This window comes from Staurois parvus, unplaced genomic scaffold (assembly GCF_062004578.1).
Source record: "Staurois parvus isolate SC_StPar_1 unplaced genomic scaffold, SC_StPar_1.0 ptg001665l, whole genome shotgun sequence".
NCBI lineage: Eukaryota > Metazoa > Chordata > Amphibia > Anura > Ranidae > Staurois > Staurois parvus.
The window spans coordinates 325,001-346,653 of NW_028319461.1; the positions used below are offsets into that span (position 1 = coordinate 325,001).

The 21,653-nt window shown below is 47.7% G+C and overlaps 1 protein-coding gene across 1 annotated transcript in view; it reads left to right on the forward strand.

Annotated features, from left to right (window-relative positions):
- The window catches only part of LOC149434829 (serine protease inhibitor A6-like), a 36,139-nt gene that overhangs the window by 2,821 nt on the left and 11,665 nt on the right, over positions 1-21,653 (forward strand). The window contains exons 2-4 of the mRNA XM_089663330.1: positions 833-1,452; positions 16,700-16,967; positions 19,571-19,721. Of these exons, the coding sequence (XP_089519456.1) occupies positions 833-1,452; positions 16,700-16,967; positions 19,571-19,721 (1,039 nt within the window). The remainder of the gene's footprint in view (positions 1-832; positions 1,453-16,699; positions 16,968-19,570; positions 19,722-21,653) is intronic.

Here is a 21,653-nt window from a genome sequence, read left to right on the forward strand (position 1 = left end):
ATAGATAATAGATAGATAGATAATAGATAGATAGATAGATAATAGATAGATAATAGATAGATAGATAGATAAATAGATAGATAATAGATATATAGTGTCACCTATCAGTGCCCATCAGTAACGCAAATCAGTGCAGCCTTATCAGTGCCTCCTCACTTGTCCCATCAGTGCCTATAAATGGTACCTCAGCTGTGCAGCCTCATCAGTGTCACCTCATCAGTGCCCATCAGTGTCACCTCATCAGTTCCCATCAGTGCCACATATCAGTGCTCATCAGTGCAGCCTCATCAATGAACATCAGTGAAGAAGAAAAATTACTTATTTGCAACATTTTTGCAACAGAAACTAAGAAATTTTTTTTTCTTTTGTTTCTTTTTTTAGCAAAAAAATAAAAAAAAGCCCCGAGGTGATTAAATACCACCAAAAGAAAGCTCTATCCGTCCCAAAAAAAAGCTAAAAATGTAGTTTGGGTACATCATTCAAAGTGCGACAGCTGAAAGCTGAAAATTGGGCTGGAAGTGCCCCCTTGAAGTGGTTAAAGGTTTACTGACCTGTGGACTGATTTATTTGACCAGAAATCTCTGAGGATGGGAAATAGACTTTTCCAAAGCATAGGATAGGAAAGAAAAATGTTTCCGAGGTCCCTGGGAGCCCCTATCAGTCTACATTGCCCAAGCTATCAGCAGCAAGAATGCATCTTTCAGCCTGGGCCTTGCACCCCTTGAGATGGTCGGTGGTGGACCTTTTCATGACAAGAGATATGCAGGATAACTGGCATAAAATCCAAAATGTTCTGGTACTGACTCTAAAAAAACCCTTTATTTTTACACAGGTGTGAAACACGTGAAAGAAAGATGAAGATTCTTCTTCTCCTCCAGTTGTTCGTCTCATTGGTCCTTGCGAAACCATATGGAGATCACGGCCAAAACTCTAAAGGGGATCATTCAGAGATATCCGAAGCGGAATTTGACTTTGCTTTGAAGCTTTATAGAAAGATAGGGCGACTTACAGAAAGGCCCCCACTAAACATATTCATTTCACCGGTCAGCATCTACACCACCCTCTCCATGCTGGCCCTCGGCGCCCGATCACAAACTCGCAAGTATATTCTTCAAGGCATGGGCCTGGATGACACCAAGACAGACAAGAAGCTGCATGACAGCTATAGCAAGTTCCTTGAAGCCATAAGCCAGGAAAGCAAAGACGTAGAATACCAGCTTCATAACGACATCTTCATAGAAGAGTCAGTCCATATGTTACCATCATACAAACGTAGTGTGACTAAGTACTACAACGCCTCCATTCACACCTTCAGAAACAATGACCCTCAGAATGCTGAGAAGACAATCAACAGGATTGTGAGCGATAAAACAGACCATAAGATCCAGAACATAACCGTCAATTTGGAAAACAAACCATCGATGTATGTCGTAGATTATGCAGTCTTTATAGGTAAGTCCATTTTACTGTTGACTACGGAAAGTAGATTTTGGAGCCACAGAGGTTATGAAACTACAGATACAACCCACATGGAAGGAAAATATATTTTATATATATATTTTAACTATATTTAAAAAATATTCTTCCCAAAATTTTGGCCATATCCAATATATTTCAAAATATATTTCAATATATATATATATATATATATATATATATTGTAACGGAACCGGACCGACTGCACTGGGGTATTTCCGGTAGACTCCCGCTTCCCCGTCTGAACACCGCCCACTGACACCACCGATGACTATACAGGAAATAGACTGCTTTATTTTAACACAGACACAAGATATATACATTCAAGGGAACAACCCCCCCTCCCTGTATAAGGCACAGATCTACGGACACCACCGCTGACTATACAGGAAATAGTATATGACCACACTTAGTATATTATTCAAACAAATCAAAGTAAAATCTCCATATAAACCGGTAGAATCCATGCAATGTGTAAAAAAAAAATGTGCAAACAAATGTGATCTTGTTCCACAACCGTGCCACTCTTCACCTCCTAAGGCTAAATTGCCTCCTCACCTCCTTATACTGACCCCTAAGGGCCACACCGCTTTCAGGATCACTCAGGATCCTTATCCCTGGTATCAGGTACTTCTCCCGACGTTGTAGATCACTTTAGGGTACATCCGTTACCACAGATCAGAAGCCTCTAGGGAATAATTGCTCACCAGCCCAGTGAGCACAAAAGACTCCTCTAAGTGTAGTATTAAAGCCAACAACACTTTAATGGTGTTATTCAAATAAACATAGCCACTCACATATGTCCATCCTCATCCCTGGCCAGTATGCGGGTGTGCTGCATGTAATCCGAAGGACTTCCTGGGTATACCAAGATGGCGGCTGGCACCGGACGTGCGTCACCTCGTACTGGAAGTGTACGTGCTAGCGTGCCTACGCGTTACGTCACTATCACTCGTGACTTCCTCTGGGCATTACCCTAGACATATCGTTCCTCCCTTAAGTAACGGACCTCCTCTTGCTGCTAATTCATGGCCCGCCCCCTATTCACTGTCACGGAGCGGCCATTTTCCTGAAGCCCATCTCCATATAGAAAATGAAGACACCTCTTACAATCCAAGGGATAATACAGACGCCCTGCATTCTTTCCATCCCTAACATTAACACCCAAATCTTTTCATTCATAGTTTATTTTATTAAATGAAATTAAAAACATAAATTTTAAGCTCCACGATACATATACCCCAGGAATCTATATTCCAATACCTCCTAATGGACAGACACTTTTTTAATTTTTTAACTATTTTGTTTTACTAGTTTTTTATTAAAGTTTTTTTAGTAAAAATTAATTTTTTATATCAGTATGAATAAATAAATATTTTTAATACCTTTTAATGGTGTATAAAACTTCTAAATAAATATCTTTAAATTAATATGAGTATCAGTGAGGATTATAATAGTATTTTTGGGGGCTTTAGTGTCTGTCCATTAGGAGGTATTGGAATAAAGATTCCTGGGGTATATGTATCGTGGAGCTTAAAATTTATGTTTTTAATTTCATTTAATAAAATAAACTATGAATGAAAAGATCTGGGTGTTAATGTTAGGGATGGAAAGAATGCAGGGCGTCTGTATTATCCCTTGGATTGTAAGAGGTGTCTTCATTTTCTATATGGAGATAGGCTTCAGGAAAATGGCCGCTCCGTGACAGTGAATAGGGGGCAGGCCGTGAATTAGCAGCAAGAGGAGGTCTGTTACTTAAGGGAGGAACGATGTGTCTAGGGCAGGGGTGGGCAAACTTTTTGACTTGAGGGCCGCAATGGGTTCATATATTGGACCCGGGGGCCAGACCAAGAGTAGATAAATTATGTGTATGTGTCATCCATAGTAAGTATAGTAATATTCCCCCATAGTAAGCATAGTAATTAATCCCCCATATAGTAATTCATCCCCCATAGTAATTCATCCCCCCTATAGTAATTCATCCCCCATATAGTAATTCATCCCCCATAGTAATTCATCCCCCATATAGTAATTCATCCCCCATAGTAATTCATCCCCCATATAGTAATTCATCACCCATAGTAATTCATCCCCCCTATAGTAATTCATCCCCCATATAGTAATTCATCCCCCATATAGTAATTCATCCCCCATAGTAATTCATCCCCCATATAGTAATTCATCCCCCCTATAGTAATTCATCCCCCATAGTAATTCATCCCCCATATAGTAATTCATCCCCCATAGTAATTCATCCCCCATATAGTAATCCATCCCCCATATAGTAATTCATCCCCCATATAGTAATTCATCCCCCCTATAGTAATCCATCCCCCATATAGTAATTCATCCCCCATATAGTAATTCATCCCCCCTATAGTAATTCATCCCCCATAGTAATTCATCCCCCATATAGTAATTCATCCCCCATATAGTAACACATCCCCCCTATAGTAATTCATCCCCCATATAGTAATTCATCCCCCATAGTAATTCATCCCTCATATAGTAATTCATCCCCCATAGTAATTCATCCCCCATATAGTAATACATCCCCCATATAGTAATTCATCCCCCATATAGTAATTCATCCCCCATATAGTAATCCATCCCCCATATAGTAATTCATTCCCCATATTAATTCATCCCCCATATTAAGTCCCCAAGTCCCCCCTGTGTCAATTCACTTACCTTTGCTCCGCGCGTTCCTCTCGCCGTGTTCCCGCGCCGTTCCGGTGTAGCATGAAAATCTGTCTCCTGTGAGGATCTGTCCCCCTCGACGTATCTGCGCATGTGCCAGTTTCAGGCATTACAAGCCGATCGGCGATCTCCGGCACATGCGCAAATACGTCGAGGGGGACAGATCCTCATAGGAGACAGATTTTCATGCTACACCGGTCTTCAGGGCGGACTGTGAAGGGAGCCTAGCTCCGCGGGCCGGATTAAAAGGTCCGCCGGGCCGTATACGGCCCGCGGGCCGTAGTTTGCCCATTGCTGGTCTAGGGTAATGCCCAGAGGAAGTCACGAGTGATAGTGATGTAACGCGTGGAGCTTAAAATTTATGTTTCTAAGTGTGGTCACATACTATATTTGGAGCACTGTGAAAAGTCTGTTTCATTTATGATAGTTTATTTATATTGTTTCTATCTATAATTATTACAATATGTGGGCACGAAGGAACGAATAACACCGAGTGGCACTTTTGAACGAAGATATCTCACTTAATGATTTATGTTAGACATACTTTGTAACACCAATGCATGTAAGCATTATTACTTGTAGTATTTGTTTTAGGTTTGAGCGCTGCACTACTTATTATTTATTATTACACTTTTTGGGGAGCAGGCTAAGTGCGGGCAGCTTTCAGTAGGGTTTCCTTTCCCTTTTTGCGCAGGAGGATTTCTGTTTGTATACAGGAAATAGACTGCTTTATTTTAACACAGATACAAGATTTATACACAGGGCGGGGCAATACATTTAGTAACAAGAGACACACAGCAGACACCCCCCACCAAGCCAATGCACAAACACATACATCCCATAATAGTTTGCTCCCAAGCAAGACACACAATAGAACAATGGGACAACCACATGGCATTAAACAATGAACAACCCCCACACCCCACCTATACATGTCTACTCAATAGCAGAACATTTCACCCTGCACCCCTAACAGGCACAGGGGGACTTACACATAAGAGGGATATGGGGAGCTGAGGCAGGGGTCTCCCCACCCGTCCAAAGTGAGCTGGGTTCCATGGGCCCCCCTCCCAAAGTGACTCCCATCACATATATATATATATATATATACATACATACATATACACACACAGTTGTGCTCAAAAGTTTACATACCCCAGCAGAAATAGTGAAATTTTGGCATTGATATTGAAAATCTGACGGACCTGCCAATAAATGCTCTTTTATTGAAGGATGATGATCATATGAAGCCATTTATTATCAGATGGTTGTTTGGCTCCTTTTTAAATCATAATAACAGAAATCACCCAAATGGCCCAAATCAGAAGTCTCTGCCGCAGGATCAGAAGTCTCCGCCCCTGGATCAGATATCCCCGCCCCCTGGAATGTTTGGCCTTGGTACAGAGACACAAGGGGACACAAGGCCAAACATTCCAGGGGGCGGAGACTTCTGATGCAGGGGTGGAGACTTCAGATCCAGGCCATTTGGGTGATTTCTGTTATCATTAGGATTTAACCACTTTCCGTCCGGCCGTTGTATATAAACAGCCAGACGGTGGCACTGCAGGGTCGGATGGCCGTCTATAAACGGCCTCCCCGCACCCTGCTTGTGCGCGCTCCCTGGGAGCGCGCAGCACCGCGATCCGGTGCCCGCTGTGTCCTCCGGACACAGTGAAACACCGATCGTCGGACGGGACCTCTGTATGAGGTCCCGATCATGTGATCACTGATTGGCCAATCAGTGATCACATGCAAAGTAGTAAGCAAGATGTGACATCATTGCTTACTACTAGAGATGAGCGAAGTATTCAAAAATTCGATTCGACTGATTCGGCGAATTCGTGGACAATATTCGATTCGAGTCGAATATATTCGCTGTAAATTTAACTTAAAAAAGGGTGTTTCTAGGCTTCAGAGAGACTTAATATTAGTGCAGAACACTGTACCTTTAATTTAAATGCCCTTGGAGTCTGCTGGGGAAGAGAAATAATACTGTCAGTCAGTATGACATGCAGATGAGTGCCGTCGATCTTAGAATCACCGCACACTTCACTCATTTGGGCAGTCACGGGGCCAAAACCAGAGTGTGGAGCCACAGTGTGGCGGTGGAGGCAGCAGCAATGGGAGGCCATACAGCATCCTATGACAAAATGGAAACCAGCAGCAGTGTGAGGAGACCTGAAAGTGGCACATGGCAGAGTGGGAGCAATGGGAGGCGGTAAAGGGACCCAGGTCACACTGTGGGCTCAGCAGCAGCGTGACCAGGCGGTACGGGGCCCATGGCAGATTTGGGGCCTGGCAGCACCTATGGGAGGTCTGTAATCTGCCAGCAACCTATGACAAAATGGAAAACCGCAGGAGTGTGAGGAGACCTGAAAGTGGCACATGGCAGAGTGGGAGCAATGGGAGGCGATACAGGGACCCAGGTCACACTGTGGGCTCAGCAGCAGCGTGACCAGGCGGTACGGGGGCCCATGGCAGATTTGGGGCCTGGCAGCACCTATGGGAGGCCTGTAATCTGCCAGCAACCTATGACAAAATGGAAAACCGCAGGAGTGTGAGGAGACCTCAAAGTGGCACATGGCAGAGTGGGAGCAATGGCAGGCGGTACAGGGACCCAGGTCACACTGTGGGCTCAGCAGCAGCGTGACCAGGCAGTACGGAGGCCCATGGCAGATTTGGGGCCTGGCAGCACCTATGGGAGGCCTGTAATCTGCCAGCAAACTATGACAAAATGGAAAACCGCAGGAGTGTGAGGAGACCTCAAAGTGGCACATGGCAGAGTGGGAGCAATGGGAGGCGGTACAGGGACCCAGGTCACACTGTGGGCTCAGCAGCAGCGTGACCAGGCGGTACGGGGGCCCATGGCAGATTTGGGGCCTGGCAGCACCTATGGGAGGCCTGTAATCTGCCAGCAAACTATGACAAAATGGAAAACCGCAGGAGTGTGAGGAGACCTCAAAGTGGCACATGGCAGAGTGGGAGCAATGGGAGGCGGTACAGGGACCCAGGTCACACTGTGGGCCCAGCAGCAGCGTGACCAGGCGGTACGGGGGCCCATGGCAGATTTGGGGCCTGGCAGCACCTATGGGAGGCCTGTAATCTGACAGCAACCTATGACAAAATGGAAAACCGCAGGAGTGTGAGGAGACCTCAAAGTGGCACATGGCAGAGTGGGAGCAATGGGAGGCGGTACAGGGACCCAGGTCACACTGTGGGCTCAGCAGCAGCATGACCAGGCGGTACGGGGGCCCATGCAGATTTGGGGCCTGCAGCACCTATGGGAGGCCTGTAATCTGCCAGCAACCTATGACAAAATGGAAAACCGCAGGAGTGTGAGGAGACCTCAAAGTGGCACATGGCAGAGTGGGAGTAATGGGAGGCGGTACAGGGACCCGGGTCACACTGTGGGCTCAGCAGCAGCGTGACCAGGCGGTACGGGGGCCCATGGCAGATTTGGGGCCTGGCAGCACCTATGGGAAGCCTGTAATCTGCCAGCAACCTATGACAAAATGGAAAACCGCAGGAGTGTGAGGAGACCTCAAAGTGGCACATGGCAGAGTGGGAGCAATGGGAGGCGGTACAGGGACCCAGGTCACACTGTGGGCTCAGCAGCAGCGTGACCAGGCGGTACGGGGGCCCATGGCAGATTTGGGGCCTGGCAGCACCTATGGGAGGCCTGTAATCTGCCAGCAACCTATGACAAAATGGAAAACCGCAGGAGTGTGAGGAGACCTCAAAGTGGCACATGGCAGAGTGGGAGCAATGGGAGGCGGTACAGGGACCCAGGTCCCACTGTGGGCCCAGCAGCAGCGTGACCAGGCGGTACGGGGGCCCATGGCAGATTTGGGGCCTGGCAGCACCTATGGGAGGCCTGTAATCTGCCAGCAACCTATGTCAAAATGGAAAACCGCAGGAGTGTGAGGAGACCTCAAAGTGGCACATGGCAGAGTGGGAGCAATGGGAGGCGGTACAGGGACCCAGGTCACACTGTGGGCTCAGCAGCAGCGTGACCAGGCGGTACGGGGGCCCATGGCAGATTTGGGGCCTGCCAGCACCGATGGGAGGCCTGTAATCTGCCAGCAAACTATGACAAAATGGAACACACCAGCAGTGTGAGGAGACCTGAAAGTGGCACATGTTTGGGGCATGATTCATGGCGGATTTAGTCAGTTGTGTCAGGAACTGGTGGTTTGAAATCCAGACTAATCCACGCCTGATTCATTTTCACAAACGTGAGTCTCTCCACACTTTGGGTGGACAGTCGTGTCCTCCGCGGAGTTACAATACCTCCTGCCGCACTAAACACGCGCTCTGATGCCACGCTACTGGCCGGGCATGACAGCCTTTCAAGGGCAAATTCAGCTAGTTGGGGCCAAAGGTCAAGTTTCGTTGCCCAGTAGTCAAGGGGATTGTCTACCTCGGTTGGCAGGGTGCTGTCCAAGTAGGCCCAAGCCTGTTGTTTGAGCTCCTGCTCCAGGTCCACCTGATGCTGCTGCTGCGGCTGGTTAGTAGTTTCCTCACTGCGCTGGTGAAGAAAGCTACTCATCATCGACTGCAGACTGAGGCAGCCGCTGCTGGTGGAGCTGCCACTGCTCCTACCACCCCACCCCTCCCCTGCTGCCATGGCAGCGGAACGCGAGCGCACAGGGCCCACAGTGTCTGAGGATGGACGTTGGCGCAGAAAGGCAGAGACCAGCTGACTACATAGGTGGTTTTTATAGTACGTTATTTTGGCCTCCCTCTCAGCAGGTGTGAAAAAGGCCACCATTTTGGAACGGTAGCGAGGGTCCAACAAGGTGGACAGCCAAAAGTCATCCCTCTGTCTGATGGTTATTATTCGGCTGTCGCTACGCAAGCAAGCGAGCATGCTATGGGCCATTTGTGCCAAGGAATGCGAGGGACTCCCTGCCTCCATCTCCACAGCATACTGCCACGGTGCGTCTGGGTCCTCTGTCTCCTCCTCCTCCTCCTCTCCCAGATGCTCCTGCTCCTCCACTCCTGTCCGCTGAGTGGAAAAACCACCCATTTCACTCAATAATTCCTGAGCACAAATGTCCTCCTCTACCTCCTCCTCTTCTTCCTGTCCTGCCCCCACAGGGGTCATGTGGCGTTGAGATCTGTGCGCCACGTCTACCGCACCCTGACCAGCCATTGTTAACAGCATTTGTTCCAGGACGTGCAACAGAGGAATGACGTCGTTCATCCCATAGTCCTGCCGACTCACGAATAGCGTGGCCTCCTCAAAGGGCCTGAGCAAGCGGCAGGTGTCACGCATGAGCTGCCAATGGCTGACATCTAAGTTACACAGGGGAGTACCTTTATCCGCTTGTAACATCAGGAAATCGGTGATGGCCTTTCGCTGTTCGTAAAGGCGGTCTAACATATGTAGGGTTGAATTCCACCTTGTTGCAACGTCGCAGATCAGGCGATGCTGTGGAATTCCGTTCTGCCGCTGCAGCTCAATGAGGGTGTGCTTTGCGGTGTAGGAATGGCTGAAATGCATGCAAAGTTTACGTGACATTTTAAGGATGTCTTGCAGTGGGATGGTGGATTTTAGGAACCGCTTGACAACCAGATTGAACACGTGAGCCATGCATGGCGCATGGCACAACCTTCCTTGACGCAGAGCAGACACCATGTTCTTTCCGTTGTCAGTCAACATGGTTCCGATTTTCAGTTTGCGCGGAGACAGCCATCTGTCGATTTCTCTGTTCATTACACTCAGAAGTTCCTCCCCTGTGTGACTACGTTCGCCAAGGCATACCAGGTGCAGCACAGTGTGACACCGTTGCGCCCTGCACATGTGATATGCCGGTCGGGTAATGGGACTTGGTACGGGGGTGGCGACTGAGGACACGGCGGAAGAACAGGTGGTAGAGGCGGACATGTTTGCTGGACCAAGGACGTGCAAACGTGGAGGCAAAAGTGTCGTGACCTGTCCAAGTTGCTGGTGCGGCTGTGCCGGCACCACGTTCACCCAGTGTGCCGTAAATGACATGTACTGTCCCTGACCGTAGTTACAGCTCCACACGTCGGCGCTGCCGTGCACTTTGGCAGAGACCGACATGCTCAAAGACTGGCCCACCATCTCTTCTACATGTGAATGCAGGGCTGGCACTGCCTTTTGGGAGAAGAAATGCCGGCTTGGCACTCTCCACCGCGGCGCGGCACAAGCCATCATTTCTCGGAAAGGTGCTGAGTCCATCAGTTGGAAAGGGAGGGACTGCAGCACCAGCAACTTGGACAGGAGGACGTTCAGCTTTTGCACCGTCGGGTGCGTGCTCGCAAACTGTTGTCTCTTGGAAACGGATTCCAAGAAAGACTGCTGACGGAATCCGAGAAGAGGAGTAGCAGGAGAAGGAGCATCTGAACGAGCGGAAGATGCCAACGAGCGACAACTCCCCTCAGCAGAGGTGTTGGAGCCTTGACTGGCTGATAGAGGGCGATTGACGACGTCGGGTGACGGAGCAAGTAACGGAGCGGGTGATGGAGCGGGGGCTGGGGCAGGCAGAACCGCCGTATCTTTATCACGGTTTTCCCAGGCCACCGAATGGTGACGCTGCATATGCTGACGCAACGCTGTAGTCCCAACATGGGCCCCCTGGCCACGCTTGCATTTCTGGCCACATAGTCGACATACGGCTACGTTTACTTCCTCGGGCGGCTTGACGAAAAATTGCCACACCACCGAGTAGGAAACTTTGCCCCCGCTACTCCTCACTGGCTGACTGCTACTTCCTCCGTGTGCACCGGCACCACTGCTGGCCGTGGTGGTAGGCTGCAGTGGAGCTGGTGCTCTACTCCGTGGCCGTTTGCCTCCACTGACACTGCTGCGACCCTGCTGCCTCCTGGGCAACCCACCGACTGTTTCGCTCGCTGCCAAGCTGGCACCCTCTTCTCCTGATGATGCGGAAGAAATTACCTGATGACGACGAGGCTGCCAAGTGCGATCAACCTCCTCATCATCAAGTAGGGTCTCCGCCTCACTACTAGCCCCCTCGGCTGCGTCTGGGTCAGGAGACAGACCTGTCTCTAGACCGACTACCGAGCCACTCTCCTCGCCACTACTTCTTCGCCTGGCTGCTGAAAAGGCGGATGTCTCCCCCCGTTCCTGACCGCCCTCTGTTAGCTCTTCCTCACTGTACAGTGGGGCTGAGCCCACAGCATGCGATACTTCGCTTGGTGAGGGAACAGCAAAGGACAGGGGCAGGTAGAGGACACGTGATTTCAGTGGGCTTGCTCCCGGGCCATGCCAACTAACGGTTGTGTCTGACGTACCCACCGACCGTTGGCTGTAGGTGTCAGAGGTGACCTGGGAAGAGGAAGACGACCGAGCCAACCAATCGATGACGGCAGGGTTGTCGGTGGAGACACGACCGCTGGATGACACCGGGAGCACTGGCCTCTGGCTGCGACTAGTGCTGCCTCGACCCCTTCCTCTGCTGCCACGTCTGCTCGCTCCTAAAACATTGCCTCCTCTGCCACTCCTCTGCATGTTGTCTGACATACTCTTTAATTCAACGATTCTGTGTCCCTGAGTAACAATTCTGTGTCCCTGAGTAACAATTCTGTGTCTGTCCCTGAGTAACAATTCTGTGGCCCTAAGTAACGGTTCTGTGGCCCTCAGTAACAATTCTGTGTCCCTGAGTAACGTTTCTGTGGCCCTAAGTAACGGTTCTGTGGCCCTCAGTAACAATTCTGTGTCCCTGAGTAACAATTCTGTGGCCCTAAGTAACGGTTCTGTGGCCCTCAGTAACAATTCTGTGTCCCTCAGTAACGGTTCTTTGGCCCTGAGTAACGTTTCTGTGGCCCTAAGTTACAATTCTGTGGCCCTCAGTAACAATTCTGTGTCTGTCCCTGAGTAACAATTCTGTGGCCCTAACTAACGTTTCTGTGGCCCTAAGTAACAGTTCTGTGGCCCTCAGTAACAATTCTGTGTCCCTGAGTAACAATTCTGTGGCCCTAAGTAACAATTCTGTGGCCCTCAGTAACAATTCTGTGGCCCTAAGTATCGGTTCTGTGGTCCTCAGTAACAATTCTGTGTCCCTGAGTAACAATTCTGTGTCCCTGAGTAACAATTCTGTGGCCCTAAGTAACGGTTCTGTGGCCCTCAGTAACAATTCTGTGTCCCTCAGTAACAATTCTGTGGCCCTAAGTAACGGTTCTGTGGTCCTCTGTAACAATTCTGTGTCCCTGAGTAACAATTCTGTGTCTGTCCCTGAGTAACAAGTCTGTGGCCCTAAGTAACGGTTCTGTACCCTCAGTAACAATTCTGTGTCCCTGAGTAACAATTCTGTGGCCCTAAGTAACGGTTCTGTGGCCCTCAGTAACAATTCTGTGTCCCTCAGTAACAATTCTGTGTCTGTCCCTGAGTAACAATTCTGTGGCCCTAAGTAACGGTTCTGTGGCCCTCAGTAACAATTCTGTGTCCCTGAGTAACGTTTCTGTGGCCCTAAGTAACGGTTCTGTGGCCCTCAGTAACAATTCTGTGTCCCTGAGTAACAATTCTGTGGCCCTAAGTAACGGTTCTGTGGCCCTCAGTAACAATTCTGTGTCCCTCAGTAACAATTCTGTGGCCCTAAGTAACGGTTCTGTGGCCCTCAGTAACAATTCTGTGTCCCTGAGTAACAATTCTGTGTCTGTCCCTGAGTAACAATTCTGTGGCCCTAAGTAACGGTTCTGTGGCCCTCAGTAACAATTCTGTGTCCCTGAGTAACATTTCTGTGGCCCTAAGTAACGGTTCTGTTGCCCTCAGTAACAATTCTGTGTCCCTCAGTAACAATTCTGTGTCCCTCAGTAACGGTTCTTTGGCCCTCAGTAACAATTCTGTGTCCCTGAGTAACAATTCTGTGTCTGTCCCTGAGTAACAATTCTGTGGCCCTAAGTAATGGTTCTGTGGCCCTCAGTAACAATTCTGTGTCCCTGAGTAATGTTTCTGTGGCCCTAAGTAACGGTTCTGTGGCCCTCAGTAACAATTCTGTGTCCCTGAGTAACAATTCTGTGTCTGTCCCTGAGTAACAATTCTGTGGCCCTAACTAACGTTTCTGTGGCCCTAAGAACCAGTTCTGTGGCCCTCAGTAACAATTCTGTGTCCCTGAGTAACGTTTCTGTGGCCCTAAGTAACAATTCTGTGGCCCTCAGTAACAATTCTGTGTCTGTCCCTGAGTAACAATTCTGTGGCCCTAACTAACGTTTCTGTGGCCCTAAGTAACAGTTCTGTGGCCCTCAGTAACAATTATGTGTCCCTGAGTAACAATTCTGTGGCCCTAAGTAACAATTCTGTGGCCCTCAGTAACAATTCTGTGGCCCTAAGTATCGGTTCTGTGGTCCTCAGTAACAATTCTGTGTCCCTGAGTAACAATTCTGTGGCCCTAAGTAACGGTTCTGTGGCCCTAAGTACCAATTCTGTGTCCCTGAGTAACAATTCTGTGTCTGTCCCTGAGTAACAATTCTGTGGCCCTAAGTCACGGTTCTGTGGCCCTCAGTAACAATTCTGTGTCCCTGAGTAACAATTCTGTGGCCCTAAGTAACAATTCTGTGGCCCTCAGTAACAATTCTGTGTCCCTCAGTAACAATTCTGTGTCTGTCCATGAGTAACAATTCTGTGGCCCTAATTAACGTTTCTGTGGCCCTAAGTAACAGTTCTGTGGCCCTCAGTAACAATTCTGTGGCCCTGAGTAACGTTTCTGTGGCCCTGAGTAACAATTCTGTGGCCCTCAGTAACAATTCTGTGTCTGTCCCTGAGTAACAATTCTGTGGCCCTAACTAACGTTTCTGTGGCCCTAAGTAACAGTTCTGTGGCCCTCAGTAACAATTCTGTGGCCCTGAGTAACGTTTCTGTGGCCCTAAGTAACAATTCTGTGGCCCTCAGTAACAATTCTGTGTCTGTCCCTGAGTAACAATTCTGTGGCCCTAACTAACGTTTCTGTGGCCCTAAGTAACAGTTCTGTGGCCCTCAGTAACAATTCTGTGTCCCTGAGTAACGTTTCTGTGGCCCTCAGTAACAATTCTGTGGCCCTCAGTAACAATTCTGTGTCTGTCCCTGAGTAACAATTCTGTGGCCCTAACTAGCGTTTCTGTGGCCCTAAGTAACGATTCTGTGGCCCTCACTAACAATTCTGTGTCCCTGAGTAATGTTTCTCTGTCCCTAAGTAACGTTTCTGTGGCCCTAACTCTGTCCCTAATACAGAGCCGTCTGCCTCTCTTGAATGACTGGAGGCAAATGAAGAATTCTAAAATGGCCGCCATTTATAGCTCGACCATTACACAGTGTTGGCTGGCTGGCTGCTGATTGGCTAATGCGATCACATGTCATTAAGGAATGCATTATGGGTCAGCGCGCCTTGTCTGCGCGCCTTCCCAGACATCCCCGCTCTGTCGCCGCACATGTCGCCGCCATTTTAGGAAAAATTCTTCTTATTTTCATCCTACTTCTTCTTCTTCTTCTTCTTCTTCATCCTCATCCTCAGAAGAAGAGGATGAGGATGAGGATGAAGAGGAAGAAGAAGAAGAAGAAGAAGTAGGATGAAAATTAGATTAATTCCAAGCCGGCAAAAAGTGTATGTGCAGAGTTCCTCTATTTCTGACAGTTCTCTGACAGCTCCTTCACATGTACAGCGGTTGAAACATCTGTATCCTAAATGGAAACTAATAGATACAATGTTTCAACCGCTGTACATGTGAAGGAACTGTCAGAGAAATGTCAGAAATAGCGGAGCTCTCTGCAGGGACACTTTTGCCGGCTGATCTGGAAAAATTCGATTCGCGCACCCGAAGTAGGCAAATATTCGGATTCGCCGCGAATCAAATTTTTCCTGAAATTCGTATCGAATTCCGGTTCGCCTGGTTCGATTCGCTCATCTCTAATCATCATCCTTCAATAAAAGAGCATTTATTGGCAGATCCGTCAGATTTTCAATATCAATGCCAAAATTTCACTATTTCTGCGGGGGGAGGAAAAATTTTGAGCACAACTGTATATATATATGTATATGTGTTTTCATAATTGTTTTCTCCTTATTTTTCTTTCTATTCTTTATTTCTGTTTTTTTTCCTGGTGGTCCCGCCACACATTACTGCAATGTAGAAGTGTAAATGGGCCCTAGCACACTTTTAGTTTTTATTCTATTCAATTGTATTCTAATGTATTTTATTCTTTTCTACTCTATTACATTATGTTTTGTTCAATTCTTTTCGAAATTCGAATTTTAGAAAATGGCTCTATTATTATTTCTATTTTATTTGATTCTATTCTAATCTGTTCTATTCTTTTATTTTCTGTTCTGTTCCTTTATATTCGATTCTATTTTATTATATTCTGCTTTATTTTGTTCCTTTCTATTCTATTTTATTAAATCCTATTCTTTTGGAAGTTCGAATCTTGGAAGACGGCAATATTCTTTCATTTTTTTTTATTCTATTCTATTTAAAATTCAAATTTCAAATGACGGTTATATTCTTTCTATTTTCTTGTTCAAATATTTTATTAATTATAAAGGGGATGGGAACATAGGCATGGGACAAGCCATAGACATTTGAACGGGACAATTAGTAGAAACAGGTATGATGTCCATGTAAAGGGGCGGAGAAAAGCACAAAAATATAAAATGCAACAGCTTGGATGGTAGAAGGAAGACAAAACTGTATGTAGACTTATATACTCATATATAGGCATAGTACAATCTGGTTCAGGGGGTGCTCTCTCCAAAATTGGGGGGGGGGGGGCAGGAAAAGAGAAGAGAAAAACAAGTGTGAAGGGGTAAGGGAAGAAGGGGGGGGGGGTTGAGTAGAAGTGGGGAGTAGGTAAGGGAAGACTTGGAGAGTAACTCCTAGGATGCTCCAGAAGGGTTCGAGACATATTATAACGAAGTATATTCTTTCTATTTTATTCCATTCTATTCTATTAAAATTTCAGAAGACAGTTATATCTTTTCTATTCTATTTTCTTCTGTGCTATTATTTTCTATTCTATCTATTCCTTTATTTTCTATTCTTTTATTTTATTTTCAATTCTATTCTGTTTTTATTCTGTTCTTTTCGAAATTCGAATTTCGGAAGATAGCTATATTCTTTTATTTTTTTATTCTATTCTATTTAAAACTCAAATTTTAAATGCCGGTTACATTATTTCTATTTTATTCTATTCTATTCGGAATTTCGGAAGATGGATATATTCTAACACTAACACAGTCTTGAGGGAAATCCGCAATAGTCGGCAATATGTTTATAGTTCAAATTTGTTTTTCCGAATTTGATTTCAAATTCTTTTTTAAATCAATTCTGAATTATTTTGGAATTCAATTAAAATTTTTGACAAAACTTCCTTTTTGTTATTTCTGATTTTTTATAATTTGCCACTTTTGTAGTTTGGAAATTCAGATATCTCTCAATCTCCGAATAATGACAATTTTGTCCATATTTCTATTCGGATCAAACCGAACCGCGCATGTCTATAGAATACAACGATCCCAAACCACTATAGTTTACCATTAAAAGAAACATTTTTTTTCTGTTCCTCCAGGGAAATGGAAAGGACAGTTTGACAAACAAAATACAGAGGAAAGAGAATTTGGGAGTGGATTGCCACCAATCCTAATGCCAACGATGCGCCGGAGGGGACTCTATAAGACGTACAAGGACAGAGAGCTGGATGTCAATGTGCTGGAGATGCCGTACGCCGATGACACCGCCCTTCTCCTCATCGTACCGAGACTGCGTAACCTGTTCCGCATGGAGGAATTACTGACCCCCCAGCTGATTCAAAAATACTTGAGCTCATTGAGTACCAGGTATGCATGACAGTTGTTTACAACAGAACTCAGCAGTTTGAATGTTGTTAGAGGGATCAGCCAAATGATCGTACAAAGTGCAACGTGCAGCGTGATGTCTGCTGAGTGAACGCAGGATCAACCGACAACGCCAGCAGGATGGTGACGGGGTATACCCACTATGGGCTGTAGGGGGCAGGACAGCAACTGATTTGTATGGAACAAACCCCGGACCCCGCATTCACTACATCCGCTCTCCCCGGACCCCGCATTCACTATATCCGCTCTCCCCGGACCCCGCATTCACTATATCCGCTCTCCCCGGACCCCGCATTCACTATATCCGCTCTCCCCGGACCCCGCATTCCCTATATCCGCTCTCCCCGGACCCCGCATTCAGTATATCCGCTCTCCCCGGACCACGCATTCACTATATCCGCTCTCCCCGGACCCCGCATTCACTATATCCCCTCTCCCCGGACCCCACAATCACTATATCCGCTCTCCCCGGACCCCGCATTCACTATATCCGCTCTCCCCGGACCCCGCATTCACTATATCTGCTCTCCCCAGACCCCGCATTCACTATATCCGCTCTCCCCGGACCCCACAATCACTATATCCGCTCTCCCTGGACCCTGCATTCACTGTATCCGCTCTCCCCGGACCCTGCATTCCCTATATTCGCTCTCCCCGGACCCCGCATTCACTATATCCGCTCTCCCCGGACCCCGCATTCACTATATCCGTTCTCCCCGGACCCCGCATTCACTATATCCCCTCTCCCCGGACCCCGCATTCACTATATCCGCTCTCCCCGGACCCCGCATTCACTATATCCGCTCTCCCCGGACCCCGCATTCACTATATCCGCTCTCCTCGGACCCCGCATTCACTATATCCACTCTCCCCGGACCCCGCATTCACTATATCCACTCTCCCCAGACCCCGCATTCACTATATCCGCTCTCCCCGGACCCTGCATTCATTATATCTGGTCTCCCCGGACCCCGCATTCACAATATCCGTTCTCCCCGGACCCTGCATTCATTATATCTGCTCTCCCCGGACCCCGCATTTCCTATATCCGCTCTCCCCGGACCCCGCATTCACTATATCCGCTCTCCCCGGACCCCGCATTCACTATATCCGCTCTCCCCTGACCCCACATTCACTATATCCATCTCCCCGGACCCCGCATTCACTATATCCGCTCTCCCCGGACCCCGCATTCACTATATCCGCTCTCCCCTGACCCCGCATTCACTATATCCATCTCCCCGGACCCCGCATTCACTATATCCGCTCTCCCCGGACTCGGCATTCACTATATCCGCTCTCCCCGGACCCCGCATTCACTATATCCGCTCTCCCGGGACCCCTCATTAACTATATCCGCTCTCCCCGGACCCCGGATGTTGTCATGTTACAATGTATTTTTTGGGATTGGATGTGATGGACACAAAGTGGCACATAATTGTGAAGTGGAAGGAAAACGAGAAATTGTTTTGAACATTTGTGACCAATAAATCTGTGAAAAGTGTGGCGGCATTTGTATTCAGCTCCATTTACTCTGATACCCCTAACTAAAATCTAGTGGAACCAATTGCCTTCAGAATTCACCTAATTAATAAAGAGTCCCCCTGTGTGTCATGTGATCTCAGTATAAATCCAGCTGTTCTGTGAAGCCCTCAGAGGTTTGTTAGAGAACATTAGTGAACAAACAGCATCACGAAGGCCAAGGAACACACCAGACAGGTCAGGGATAAAGTTGTGGAGAAGTTATTAAAAAAATTCCCAAACTTTGAGCATCTCACCGAGCACTGTTCAATCCATCATCTGAAAATGGAAGGAGTACGGCACAACTGCCAACCTACCAAGACATGGCCGTCCACCTAAACTGACCGGCAGGGCAAGGAGAGCGTTCATCAGAGAAGCAGCCAAGAGGCCCATGGGAACTCCGGAGGAGCTGCAGAGATCACAGCTCAGGGGGGAGAATCTGTCCTCAGGACAACTATTAGTCGTGCACTCCACAAATCTGGACTTTATGGAAGAAAGCCATCGTTGAAAGAAAGCCCCTTTACTCTGATACCCCTAACTAGAATCTAGTGGAACCGATTGCCTTCAGAAGTCCCCTATTAGTACATAGAGTCCCCCTGTGTGTCATGTGATCTCAGTATAAATAAAGCTGTTCTGTGAAGCCCTCAGAGGTTTGTTGGAGAACATTAGTGAAGGAACAGCATCATGAAGGCCAAGGAACACACCAGACAGGTCAGGGATAAAGTTGTGGAGAAGTTTAAAGCAGGGTTAGGTTTTCCTTCCACTTCACAATGATGTGCCACTCTGTGTCGGTCTATCACATAAAATCCCAATAAAATGGATTGACGTTTTTGGTTGTAACATGACAAAATGTGAAAATGTCAAGGAAGAGGAAGACTTCTTCAAGGCGCCGTATCTCTGGTTTCCTTCAATTCAACTTTAAACCTTAGAATCAGATCAGATCGGCTCATTCTGATTGGCTGATGGGGTCGCTGTAGCTTTGAAACACTTTTTTTGCCTCATTGGGAGAGCGGGGGATGGTTGGTGTCGCTGATAAAGACACCGATGTGTGTTTTCCTTCACAGTTTGGTGGAACTCTTCTTACCCAAAATGACCTTCAACACCAAGATCTACGTGGATCGCGCACTGCAACTCATGGGCTTCGGGAATATGTTCGATGGCGAGAGCGCCGACTTCTCCGGGATCTCAAAGAAAGAGAAGTTCAGCGTTTCCTCAGTGAGTATCTTCCTTTTATATTTAATAGGTGGATGAAGTAAGGTAATCCTATAACAGGCGCCATCCCTATAGAGCGGGGGGGGGGGGGGGACTCCAGACTTGTCATTCAAAGGGCCAGTTTACTGGACTTCAGGCTTCAGGGGGGCCGGATTGTGGTTAGTGGGAGGAATAGTGCCCCATCATTGGTGTCAGAGGTAGGAATAGTGCCCCATCATTGGTGTTAGTGGCAGGAATAGTGCCCCATCATTGGTGTCAGTGGGAGGAATAGTGCCCCATCATTGGTATCAGTGGGAGGAATAGTGCCCCATCATTGGTGTCAGTGGCAGGAATAGTGCCCCATCATTGGTGTCAGTGGGAGGAATAGTGTCTCATCATTGGTGTCAGTGGGAGGAATAGTGCCCCATCATTGCTATCAGTGGGAGGAATAACGCCCCATCATTGGTGTCAGAGGGAAAAATAGTGCCCCATCATTGGTGTCAGAGGGATGAATAGTGCCCCATCATTGGTGTCAGAGGGAGGAATAGTGCCCCATCATTGGTGTCAGATAGAGGAATAGTGCCCCATCATTGGTGTCAGAGGGAGGAATAGTGCCCCATCATTGGTGCCAGTGGCAGGAATAGTGCCCCATCATTGGTGTCAGTGGGAGGAATAGTGCCCCATCATTGGTGTCAGTGGGAGGAATAGTGCCCCATCATTGGTGTCAGTGGGAGGAATAGTGATACCATCATTGGTATCAGTGGGAGGAATAACGCCCCATTGTTGGTGTCAGAGGGAGGAATAGTGCCCCATCATTGGTGTTAGTGGGAGGAATAGTGCCCCATCATTGGTGTCGGAAAGAGGAATAGTGCCCCATCATTGGTATCAGTGGCAGGAATAGTGCCCCGTCATTGGTGTCAGTGAGAGGAATAGAGTCCCATCTTTGGTATCAGTGGGGGGAATAGTGCCCCATCATTGGTGTCAGTGAGAGGAATAGAGTCCCATCTTTGGTATCAGTGGGGGGAATAGTGCCCCATCATTGGTGTCAGTGGGAGGAATAGTGCCCCATCATTGGTGTCAGTGGGAGCAATAGTGCCCCATCATTGGTATCAGTGGGAGGAATAGTGCCCCATCATTGGTGTCAATGGGAGGAATAGTGCCTCTTCATTGGTGTTAGTGGGAGGAAAAATGCCCCATCATTGGTGTCAGTGGGGGGAATAGTGCCCCATCATTGGTATCAGTGGGAGAAATATTGCACCATTATTGGTGTCAGAGGGAGGAATAATACCCCATCATTAGTGTCAGTGGGAGGAATAGTGCCCCATCATTGGTATCAGTGGGAGGAATAGTGCCCCATCATTGGTGTCAGTTGGAAGAATAGTGTCCCATCATTGGTGTCAGTGGGAGGAATAGTGCCCCATCATTGGTGTCAGTGGGAGGAATAACGCCCCATTGTTGGTATCAGAGGGAGGAATAGTGCCCCATCATTGGTGTCAGAGGGAGGAATAGTACCCCATCATTGGTGTCAGAGGGAGGAATAGTGATACCATCATTGGTATCAGTGGGAGGAATAACGCCCCATTGTTGGTGTCAGAGGGAGGAATAGTGCCCCATCATTGGTGTCAGTGGGAGGAATAGTGCCCCATCATTGGTGTTAGTGGGAGGAATAGTGCCCCATCATTGGTGTCAGTGGGAGGAATAGTGCCCCGTCATTGGTGTCAGTGAGAGAAATAGTGCCCCGTCATTGGTGTCAGAGGGAGGAATAGTGCCCCATCATTGGTATCAGTGGCAGGAATAGTGCCCCGTCATTGGTGTCAGTGAGAGGAATAGTGTCCCATCTTTGGTATCAGTGGGGGGAATAGTGCCCCATCATTGGTGTCAGTGGGAGGAATAGTGCCCCATCATTGGTGTCAGTGGGAGGAATAGTGCCCCATCATTGGTATCAGTGGAGGAATA